The following is a 12,518-nucleotide window of genomic DNA, read 5'->3' as shown; positions in this document are numbered from 1 at the left end:
TATACTATTTGTAAGTTGCCTTAAAGAATTGTTCCAAAAGTCAAATGACAAACTAACCATCCACAAAACCGGCAACCTGTTCTACAACTAACATAGGCAGGGATAGACCTTGAGGTGATAAACAAACAACATAATAACTGGAAAAGAATAGGAGATTTTTTTCCCACTCAAGGAAATGCAAATTTTCTAGACTAGCCAAGTTTTGTATGGCCTCCTGCCCTAACTAGTGTGACATGACACGTAGGCAAGGGCCTTAGAAAAACTGTGGCAGGAAGCTTCCAGGAAGAGGAGAACTAAACCAGAGGGAAGATAGTGACTCTACGGTCAGTCCTGCAGATGCCAAATAAAAGCTCAACTCTTCAGCTATTCACTCTGCTTTCTGTGGTGAGGTGGACTTTTGCCAAAATGGCACATATACGTAGTACCTTACTTTTTCTATCATGGGTTTACAAGTTTTCTGTTCATATAATAAAAAGAAATGTTTAAACCTTTCTGAAATCATCATTTATATCTCATTTATTTTATTATTCTCCACAATTCTCAGTATTGGTATTTGATCACAGTAGGCTATCAGAAAATACGGGCTGATTGTAATTAATAAATTATTCTCTTTTTTCATTCTTTTTAATTTTTTTCAATTACAAGTTATTCTCAATGAGAATATATAAAATATATATGATATAGAACATTAGCAGTTTGAATCACTGGGCATCTAAGACAAACTTTACACAGAATATGAAAATAAGTTATTTCCAGACTTGCAGGAAATTTTTTTTTCCATAAAAGGGGTCATCTAAATAAAAAGGCATGTACTCCAGAACATCTGCTATCCAGATGATGAACTGCTCCATAAAATGTCTTCTGCACCAATCACAGCCTATATGCTTACAAAATGAATTGGGATTTAAAAAATACATATGTAGCTTCGCTCAGTTGAAGTTTCACACACAGATTCGCTTCTCAATTACTACACAGGTCGTGGCCATAATTTCTGATATCTATGTTGACAGACACTACCATCTACAAAAGCATAGCAAATGCTCCCCAAATAGTTCTCCCTGCAGTAACCTTTTTTATTGAGTATAAATATTTTTTTGTTTACCTTAGCAACTAATTTCTTTATAAACAACCAAATTGGCCTCATAATCTAATTATGTCACCAATATCCCTGGTTGTGCTTTTGGCTTTCAGGCTTAATCTGCAAGTTTCCACCACAATTCTGCAGAGTCAGCTCCGAAAACCACCGCTCTCCTCACTAGTCTGCCCCTAAGCTTGGCTGTGAGAGGGAGTCCAAAGCAGTAGTGCTTCCCTAACTCCAAGCAGCAAAAGCCTGGGCCCACCGGGCATGCTAAAATGCAATTTAGAATATAGGACATATTTTAGATTATTATACATCTGTTTTTTTAAATGGGGAAGAGAGAAAAGAAGACAAATAAATGAATAGGTGGAGACAGAGAGATGATAAAAAGGTAGAGATTGAATACAGAAAGAAAAGGATACAAGTGGGGAGCAAGAGAGAAGCAGGGAAGGAGGGAGGGAGAGGGGGTAAGGGAGAGACAGAGAGTTGGAGAGAGAGAAAAGGAAGAAAGAAAAAAGATAAAAGCAAAAGCACATTCTATTTAGGGGGTGGGGGCCGGAGCAAGGGAAGATTTTGTGTTAACATTAGTGAATAATCCTGGGTCTAATTTAATTCAACTTAAATTCTCATTTCCAGGTTCTGAGAAACAATAACATTTGTAGACCAGGTTTGTGTGGAAGAAGCAGATTCTGCTGCATATGCACTAACTCTACAAACAGATCATTGTCAGGATGCTGAATCCTGCCACTGGGGAGTACAGGTAACTCTTCCTTCGTAGGTGTACCATATATTAGTCTCTTGGGCTCCAAGTTGAGGGCTCTCTACACAAGGCCCTGCACTCAGACATACATACATCTGAGAAGCCCATACCTTTTGGGTTCTCAGATGCACTGAGCATCTATAGGGGATTTTTAACCCTGAAGTTTCCAGCTTGCCTCTTTTAGACAACGTTTCTGGCTTGCTCCTTAGTGAAACTTTAGTATCTTGATTTTTAAATTTATGTTTTATTCCCATCCCTGCTAGAAATCACTGAAATACCCCCAAATTTAATGTCTTCAAATTATTTATTTTACAAAAAAATTATCTCCTCGAGTACAAGTATTCTAAATATCCAATAGACAGCTTTAGGTAAAAATGCAGACTATGGGATATTGTTTCCATATTTTTCTCTGAAAGGGAATCTATAGCAAGGCACATCTTCACTAATACCTGCAAAAAGTAATCCACTAACCAATTTTATAGCAAGTCCACATCTTTTTAGATTTGAGTGTCTTCTCTAGTTACAACTGTGAAACTATATAAATTATAAAACTTCTGATATAGTTTTCAAAAGGCCTCAGGAGAAAAAAATAAAATTTCTACCATTCTTGTTTAAAATTAGTTCTGAGTGAAAGGTATTAATTCTAGTCAAATTAGGGCCATTAGTCTAGTTCCCTCACAATAACATGTGTCATCTACCTCATCCTCAAAAGTGGAAGCCCTTTATCTTTCACAGCTTAGGGGACAGCTCTCTAAAAATTCATGGTGATTTTCTTCTCAAAAAATTATGAAACTGAATCTCTTAAGTGAGATTTCCAACGCAAATGTCCTGTTCGGATTACCGCCACATGAGCCAGACCATGCATAAGCAGCCCAGCAGCAGTGCCCAACATATTTCAAAATATTGTCAATAAATTTCTCATTTGTTTCCACCACCATATGACATGGAAAATGTTATTATAGGTTCAGTAACACTTTTAAATGAATATGTATTTGTTAATCACAACAGTACCTATGTGTATTATTTGTGCTATGTTTTCTGTTAAAGCTAGATAAAGATTACAATGGCAATATTTGTTGTGTTCATGGACTTTTAGAGGCAAGGAACCTCAGGTCTGAAATATGCATATATGTTTCTGGGTATATACAGCCTTCTGAGCAAATGATGTGGGGAAATGAAAAAGGCTGAAGAGAATATTATAGACTTAGATTTTTTCCTAATGAGGAACTGAAGAGTTTAGAAAGCCCCAGTAAGTGCCCTGAGCTTCTTTTAAGAAAATGCTTAAGAGATGAGGCCCAGGGAATACCATTAAAATGAGTGGTTTGTGACTCACTTTCCAACTCAGGCATGAGAAGATCTAGAATGGAGACATTATGAGTACAGACCACAGAGCTGGTTCCCCTGGCCACCGCTCTCTTCTAACAGGATGGAGAAGTCAAGCAGATTTGGGTCTAAATTCTGGCCTCACCACTACTACGCATACAACCTTGAGCAAGTTAGTTTACATACCTATACCCCGAGTCTTTTCACATCTGTGACACTGGGATTATAATGGTACTCACATGGCAGCATTGCTGTGAGGACTGAATTAGATCATCTGTGTAAAGAACTCCATAAAGTGCCAGACCTAAAAACAGTGCTCAGTGAAAGTCTTCCATCATTATTATTATTCCCCACTCTGCCTAAAAGTTAAAAATAACTAAGATGCTCTTTGGGTCTCCACCATTTAATTCCTTAGGGGAAGCAGGAACTTTTTGCATGAAAGACAACAGGCTAATGTGGCAACAGACAATGGCTGTCTGGGCTAGACTTGAGGAGATGCCATCTACTGGGTAGACAGAAAGAGCTCAACAGCTGTGCTTGCAGGTGTCACTGTCACATTACGGGGGTGCCTGAAGAGTTAGGCAAGTAGAATACTCTCAGTGGAGAATATGAGGGACCTGTCTCCTCCATTCCTTCTCAAGATGCCCCTTAAAATACGGCTAGTTTGACAAACTAGTTATTCAGAGGTGAGGTTTCAGAGTGCTTAGAAACACTGACACTAAAGAGGCAAAGAGATATTCAAGGTCTAGCTCAGGTTACAGCTTACTCTACCCTCTATAGCAGTGTCTTTCAAACTGCAGTGGTTACATCAGTGGGTCTCAAAATCAGTTTAGTGGGTCATGACCAAGCATTTTTTTAAAAGCTAATAAAGTAGAATTAACAATATCAGTAAATTGCAAGTAATAAGATTTTTTTTCATGAAATTTTTGTGTCAGTTAAATCTATCTCTATGTTTGTATGTATAAAATGTAAAATATACATTTTTTTAACCTTGGGTCAGATTCAGAAGCTTGAGAAGCACTGCACTGGAAAAGGTACTTTATCACTGATCGTGACTCTCCCTACAGGAAGAATACTATTTTCCAAAGAGGGAATGAAGGCTCGATAGGGCAGTAATTCACTCTTGGCCCAGAAATGTTAAGTAAGGACTGTCTAAAGCTGTTGATGTTGGGTGTTTAGGGTCCAAGAAAACTTGATTGGGTGGCTGGAGAGTTGTTATAGAAATGATCAAGAGTTGAGCACTTTGTACCCTGTCAGATGTTGTACCCCAGCAACGATCTCACACGTAACTTGATTTAGATTAACCCGAATCACTTAACAAAACAGACATTTACTCTCAGTTGTTTGGTTTTCTTGGTTGCTTATTTGGGTGAATAATAAGATGAGAATATAGATTTGAATATTAGAACTCAGAACTTTGGACATATTATCTCTCACATGAAAGCAAAGTATTCAACAACCTTTAGGTTTGTGTGTTGTGTTCTCACCTGACGAGCAGCATAGCTTCCGGGAGATCCTGGATATCGTTCTATCAGCAAAGGTTGTAAGTCATTTTTCCACATTTCAAAAATACTGGTGCCTTCTGCAACTTGCCAAAGAGACGATGAATTCAAAATGGCTGGTTTGTGATAATTCTGAGGATTAAACAACATTATTTAACCGGCTATCATTTCATAATATGTTTAAGACTTATCCTGAGACATTTGCAATTGAAAAATATTTGCTTTGAACCTCAAAATAAAGGGATAGCTCTTATGCTCTATACAAGATACATTAAACTACTCAAATTTAAAATTGGCCCTTTAGATATAGAAAGTTAAACTAATTCTTTTGGCAGCTTATCTTAAAAACAAAATTAATACAATGGTTTCAACCTGAAAATTAATATTTAACACTTATTTTCTTTTAATGACTTTATTTCATCTTAATGACTTTTGGTACAATTACTTTGTAAAACTAAGGTTTTAAAGTGTTTAATTATTGATAACCTGTTCTTAAGAAAACCTAATTTTTAAAACCCACAGGTTGGACGTGGTTCCATAGTGTAGTGGTTAGCACGTCTGCTTTACACGCAGAAGGTCCTGGGTTCATACCTCAGTGGAGCTACAGTCCATGGTCTACAGCCATGCCACCCTGAACAAGCCAATGTCTGATCTTGGAAGCTAAGCAGGGTCTGGCCTGGTTAGTACCTGGTGGGGAGACCACCTAGGAGGACCAGGTGCTGTAGGCATAAATGATAAAAAATAATTAAAAAAAAAAAAAAAAAACCTCGGGCAATAAAACGTGTTTTGTTAACATAATTGCTTTATAAAAGGCAGTGTAGTGATCCAGAATAAGCACTGTCTAGGAGTCAGAGAAGCTGGATTCAAAACTGCTGGCTGCCATTTATAGGTTGTATGACCTTGGGCAGCTCCCTTAACTTCTCTTTCCCCTCAAAAAACTAATAAAGGAATTTGAGCTAGATCTGCAATGTCCAATATGGTAGATGCTAGCCACGAGTGACTATTAAGCTCTTGACTATTAAGCTAGTTGAGCTTTAAGGATAATATACACACTAGATTTTAAAGGTTTAGTATGAAGAAATGTAATCTGTCTCATTAATAATTTATACTGATTACATGTTGAAATGATCATTTTTTATTTATTGAATTACATAATAGTAAAATTAATTTTAACTGTTTCTTTTTACATTTTTAATATAGCTACTAGAAAATTTTATATTTCATATGTGTTTCTCATTATTTCTACTAAACAGCTCTAAATTAGGCGATTGTTGCAATTCCTTTCGGTCAGAGCTTGATGATTCTATAACCCACTAAACAGTATACTTTTTATCTTCAATTAAAATTATTTTAATATTATATTAATGCTCACACTCTTATGTACATTTATATATTAAGTGAACCTTAAACAACTAAATAAATATAACATTCAAATTGGTATTTTGGATATTACTTCACAACAGCTATATTTTCTTTTGATACTAGTAATGATGAATCATTTGTTTATTGCATGTTTATCAGGCACTCGGTGATGGAATGAGTTACTTACTCCTCCCCACAGGAAGCCAGTGGTTGATCAGATGATTTCTTCCCCAAGGGGAATGATGAAAGTAACATAAGGATATTAAGTTCTTTAGAGTGCAAAACAGACATTGTATATCTTATAGTCCTTTCGGGGATCAGTGTTTGCTGAATGTATCTAAGTAATCGCACAAGGTATTTTCACTCCATATCAAATATTCCATGTGGCTGGTGAAAAACTGTGGAATCAGAGAATGCCTATTGCCTAATAACTTATACTCTTCTACAACTGGATATGTCTCAGTGTTCTCTGGTATTTTGCAAAGAGCATGGACTGTGGATTCAGACAAACCCTTTCAACTTAGCCTCCACCACTTATTGGCTGTAACTCTGGCAAAGTTACTTAACCTCATTAAGGCTCAATTTCCTCATCTGTATAATGGAGGTAATAATGCCTACTTCCTAGGGTAATTATAATTAAGTGAGCTAATACATGTAAACTGCCACAGTAAATAGTCAATATGTTTTAATTCTATTACCTTTTATCAAACACAAAAGAGGAAAGAACTAGAGAGGCCACTTAGAGATGATCCAGTTCATCCTCTTTGATTTATGTCAGTGGAAACTGAGGTCCAGAAAAACCAGCTGATTTTCCCCAGATTGTAAGAAAGTTACAGGTAAGTCCACAAAAAGATCCCAGTTCCATGGATTCCCAATCCAGTGCTATTCTGCCCTGCCTCCCTGCCTCATCTATGCGCCTCCCGTTTACTCCTGAATGTTGATGCTGTGCCTGAACATCGTAAGGTTTGTGTTTGTTTACAGGTAATATGTTTTCAAATATATTTCCTTAATAAATCTGTTGCTGCAGGCTTTAAATTACTTGGTAACTCCAAAACCAAAGTCCATATAACCTCTCAAATAGCACTTTGAGAAGAAAGCTAAAGGTAAAAGACAAAACTATGAAAATGTAACAAGGGAGATGAAAATGGAGGCAAGAAGTCAGAGGACTTAGTGGTTAATTATTACTTAACCTGGCCAGCAAGAGCTTGTCTGGTCTCTTCTGCTGCCTCACAAGCCTCAGGCAGGGCCACTCACCCCAGATCTCCATGTGTTAGTTGACCTGGAGTCTTTCTAGGCCCCAAAGCAGCGTGAGGCTTTGTCCCATTGTGGCCTTTGCATCTGTGGTGCCTCTTACCTTGAAGGCTTTTCATTTCCTCTTCACCTGGCTAACTCTCAGCTCATTTCAGATTATAGCTTAGAGGCCACTTCCCTGTGTTTCTGTTTAATGCCTGATTGCATGTAAGGTGTCAGCTTCATGAGGGCATCTTCCTAACTCACATTGAGCACTCAATAAATATTGGATGAAGTCATCAAATAAGAAATTCATCAAATCGACAGGTGACTGTGCTTCTAAAATTATCATCATAAAGACTGTGTTTACATAATAATAAAGTAAAATGAGCATTTTGCCATCACAAATATCAAATCAGTTGAATGTTCAAGCAGTTACAAAGATAGAAGAGACAGGAGGCTACCTACCTGCTGCAAAGGGCCTGGAAGTGCCATGGTTCAATGTTGGTGGGCTTTGTTTTTTTTGAATTTCTGATAGTTGATACTTGTGATGATTTGGAGTTGGGTTGGCCCAATGTAGTCATTGTGACAAATAAGAACTACTGTTTCAAATGCTGTTTGAAAAATGACTCCTTTTCTATTTATTGACAATTATGCCATCCCAGAGCCTACCTGGTCACTGTGGACGAGGTCCTTCACTTCATGTCCACAGTGAAAAGAAATCAAGCTCATGGTTGAACAGGCAATTTATAGAGGCTTGAAAGAGTTCTCAAAGGATTTAAGAAAAAAACAGGAACAAAATAAATAAGTCCCCAGCATCTCTAGCTGTAACAGATATTATGGATGAAACACAGTTGACAAACAGCACCAAAAAAAAAAAAAAAAAAAAAAGCTTAATGGATGAAAAAAGGTAAGTTCAGCAAACAGGCCCATTGATGCTCCTGAATGCAGACTTACATGAGTTGCTCTTCAGTCTTCCCAGTTCAATCATTTAACTAACATACTGATTCAGTAAAGAGCCCTCCTTCTCTCTGCCTCCCTGAGAGGAAAGATGCCCCTGTGAAATCACAGAGAAAAGCTTCCCAGTCAGTGAATACTAGAGAAGGGAAAGCAATCATACTCGATTATTTAAGGCTTTCTATTCATTAAAGCCCTATATGGAAAAGCATTTGACTTCTCCAACCTAAATGGCATCCATTCGGTTTTTACTCTTAGAACTCAATAAGTATAAAAATCTATGTGGAGATGAGAGGTAGGAATAAGAGGAGAAACTTGGACAGAAAGGGCTGGGGCTGAGGAAAGTAAATGAGGTGAAAACAGTGTTGAGCCAATATTAAATGCAAACCCCAAATTATTCTAGGTTTAGTTCAGTTAAAAGACATGTTGACAATTTTCTATCGGTACAAGCATTCTCAGAGGAATGAGTTTCTATTACATCCCCTGCCTTCTCTTTTCACCCAGACAGAAAGGACAATAAGTCTGCTTTGGGTAACAATAATCTTTCAGCTAAAAAAAGTGTGAACCAGATCTCCCGAAGCATCCCCGCTAGGCTAATCACATGGTGCCACACCAAAAAGGATTTTAATTACATAATTTGTAGAGCAGGCCCAGCTTGCAAAGGAATTTGGGGTCCTAAACCATTGAATTAAAGGGCGATCATTACACAAGCACCGCCAATTCAAGTTTTTATCTCATATGAGTGCTTCCCAACAGCACTCAGGATAACACCCGTGTCTACCTGAAAATTCAACCCAGCCAGCATTTACTAAACTCCTTCTGCGTGTCAGACATCACTGACATTACAAATGCAGTTGTGGGTGAGTTGGGAACTGAATAAGATACAGTTCTGACTTCTTTCAATGCAAGCAGCCCTCTACCTAAAGGCAAAGCAGTGCAGGCTTTGAATACAACAATTTAGGGTCAAATCCCCACTCCCTGACTTGCTAGCTGTCACTAGGTCAAGTTTTCCTTATCTGTAAAATGGACATCATAGCATTTAGCTTAGTAGACACTCAAAAATGGGACATCCTGTCTTTATCTCCCTACCAACACCCAGCCTACCACTGACCTCTCTTGTCCCAGCCTTAAAGTCTCTGTTGCTGCTTCTATAAGAATCATGCAAGTGGAGGGATAGATAGATGGAGGGATAGATAGATGGCTATAGAGCCATGGAGAAAAGGAATGCCAAGGACTTTGAGAATACATGTGGCTCTAGAAACAGAAGAACGTGAAATGCTTGGGAGAGCTGTAATAGTCTGCCAGAGCTGACCCTGGAGAAGCACACCTAGGTGAGACCAACTCTCCTGTAAATGGTTCCTCTGTTCAAAAACTCTGCCTTTCTGCCCCAGTATTACTTGAGGTTTTCTACTTCGCTTTTGTTATAATAAAGGGAAATTCTACCATTAAAATACATTGGGTCCCAGCTTTATTATAAAGTTTGGAAGCGACTTAAATATCCAGCAACAAAGGGTAGTTAAATTATGAAATGATGATTTTGCAATCACTAAATGATGCTTTCAATGAATTTTATTGGCTCAAGGAAATGCTCATGATATAATATTAAGTGACATAGCAAGATATAATACTGTATATGCAAGAGAATCTCTAGTATGAAATGTTTGTTTATTTATTTTTAAAATAAACAATTAACCTTTATTGAGCATTTACTATGTGACAGCTACTGTACTAAGTGCTTTACATGAATAGCTCATTCAAGTCTCATAAAAGCCTATGAGACTGGTATTTTATCTATCTCTATAAATATAAATACATACACATTTATGTACATATATGTACATGTGTATATACGTATATATACACACACACGCATATACAGAGAGAGAGAGAGAGAGACCAAAAATCAGGAATTGTCACAGATGATTTTGTCTTTTGCTCATTTGCTTATACCATTTGAAATGATTAATATCAATGATCCCTGAATGTGGGATTATGGGTGATGATTGTTTCTTTTTAGTATACTTTTATGTATTTTTCTAGTTTTTTAAAATGAGCACATGTTAACTGTATAATTAGAAGACTTCAAGAGAAGCTATACTTTTTAATATATTGGAGTTAATAGCTTTCTTTTAAAAAACATATAAAGCCCTCTTAACAGCTATTCTCATTGAACCTAAGAGGGGAACTGATTTAATGAGATTTCTTTTAACAGCTGGTTGACAAAGTTGTACTAAAGGAATGCATCTGTACTAAAGGAATTGGACTGGGGATTAAGGTGAGAGGGCAGGACCTGGAAGAAGTAATTTTGGAATATAGGTCAACCCTCAGAATAATGATCTTTAAGCTCTTTGAGAGAGATTGAGAAAAGGGAGAAAGAGGAAGAAAAGAGAAGATTCCAAAATCAAACCACCTATTGTGAAATTCCAGTTAGGGTCCACCCTGACCCAGAAAGGGGGAAGTAAGCTCTCCTTCTGGCCCTCCAAACCTCCCACTAGTCCCACACCCTTTCACAAGCTGAACACTGTTCCCTGAACCATCGGCCAGAACTTATCTGCCTTGGAGAAGAGAGTGGAGGAGGAAAGGAAAGACAAGGGCTCTTCAATTCCCTGGTGTAAGCATGGTCAAGTTTCCTCATCTGCCGATTAGAGATAAATGTACCCTCCTCCAGGGGTGCTGTGAGCTTCATGTGACGGAGTTATACATCAGATACCTGGTACCCAAATGCCAATGCCCCTAAATCTACACCTATGGGCCCACCTGCGAATCTAATAATACAATAATAAAAAAACAGTTTGCAGGTTTCAAAAAACCAAATCATAAACTTCTAAACACAAGCATAAACTAGGGTTGAACTGTTTTTACGTATTAGATGCCACTGGAAGGGACACACCTTTATTTCAAAGCAGAGAAAATGAATTTCAAAATCAATGCTTTATCACACCTCAACTTTTGGCAGACCAGTATAACAAGGGCACACCTCACATGATTGAAAGATATACGCTGTACAGATCAGGAAGGCATGTGTTTTAGTGCAGACTCATTCTTTTCTCAGGCAGGAAACTGTACTGGCCACCTGGAGGACTTTATAAAGTACTACAGAAAAAAGAGACAGGACCAGAAATCACAGCTGATTTTGTCATTTGCTCATTTGCTTACACCATTTGAAAGCATCCAGTTTCCCAATACAGCAGTGACTAGAAACTTCTTAAATATAAAAGGTACTTATGTTTTAAAAGACATTTCTCAAAAGTTAAATTCTCACGAATTTAAAACATTTTAAGAATCTAGCACCTTCTCCGACCCACAAATACATCCTGCCTACAAATGATCCCTTCAGAACAGCTCGTTCAAACTGTTCCATTTCACTTACTTCCATCCATTTAGATGGATCATAAAGACCATTTGTTATGGCTCCACATTCTGGTTCTTCACGCCCCCTTCCCAATTTCCAATGAGGAAGGTACTCACAGTGAAGTGAAGGAGAGGGTTAGAGTATGTACCTCAATGTTCTTCAATGGGCGTTACACCTACTAATGAAGTTGTTTTTCTTATAATGAAGTTATTCCTGAGTTGACTTTCTACATCCCCACCAGGTTCTCTGTGGCTGGCAGTCTCCACGTGTAAGTGGCAGCACGTGTGCCCCGGAATGGTGAAGCTAATTAAGCCTAACCCAGAGAAGTGAAGTGGGCTGTTCATATACATATGCATGTGGCTGAGGGGAGTGGGCTGGGGAACCAGCACAGGGTCTGTGCATTCTCCAGCATATTTCAAACGTGTGAATAGATACAGACATACTGTAAGCATTTAAAAGATCTGTTCCACAACTCTGTCAAAGTTTATATCCCTTTTCTTTGCTGCTTTTCTTAGGATCTTTAAGAGCATACCATTTTACTCTAATACCATTAACATTTGCTCAAGTCCCTAGCAATTTCATGGTTTCAAAACTGTTACACAAGAAAGGGAAACTATTGTGAACCTACTTACCTCTCACTGAAGAAACCCGCAAATTATGTTTACCCTAAGTTCCTCATATAGAATTTCCACCTACAACTAGATTTATTGCTCTGACAATTGCATTTTACTCTTTTAGGATAAAAATATATATGTATTTTAAAGTAAAGCAGTTAAGCTCCTTCGTTTGGAGATGCTCCGCATAAAAATCTAAAATAGACTTACAATAATACATGTCCACCCAGAGGCTGCATAGAAACTTCAACGCCCCGAGGGCGTCCTGGGATGCAGCGGTGGGGGAGCGCGGGCACACCCCCAGGCGCGCCCGGCACCCTGGCTACCGGCAGCGCCGGGA

The 12,518-nt window shown here is 38.1% G+C and overlaps 1 protein-coding gene across 1 annotated transcript in view; it reads right to left on the bottom strand.

The window, feature by feature from the left end:
- QPCT (glutaminyl-peptide cyclotransferase) overlaps window positions 1–12,518 on the bottom strand; it is a 25,208-nt gene that overhangs the window by 12,014 nt on the left and 676 nt on the right. The window contains exon 2 of the mRNA XM_006910396.3: window positions 4,649–4,795. Coding sequence (XP_006910458.1) covers window positions 4,649–4,795 — 147 coding nt within the window. The remainder of the gene's footprint in view (window positions 1–4,648; window positions 4,796–12,518) is intronic.

Source organism: Pteropus alecto, unplaced genomic scaffold (genome assembly GCF_000325575.1).
Source record: "Pteropus alecto unplaced genomic scaffold, ASM32557v1 scaffold61, whole genome shotgun sequence".
NCBI classification, from domain to species: domain Eukaryota; kingdom Metazoa; phylum Chordata; class Mammalia; order Chiroptera; family Pteropodidae; genus Pteropus; species Pteropus alecto.
This window is presented reverse-complemented; position numbering and strand designations above follow the sequence as displayed.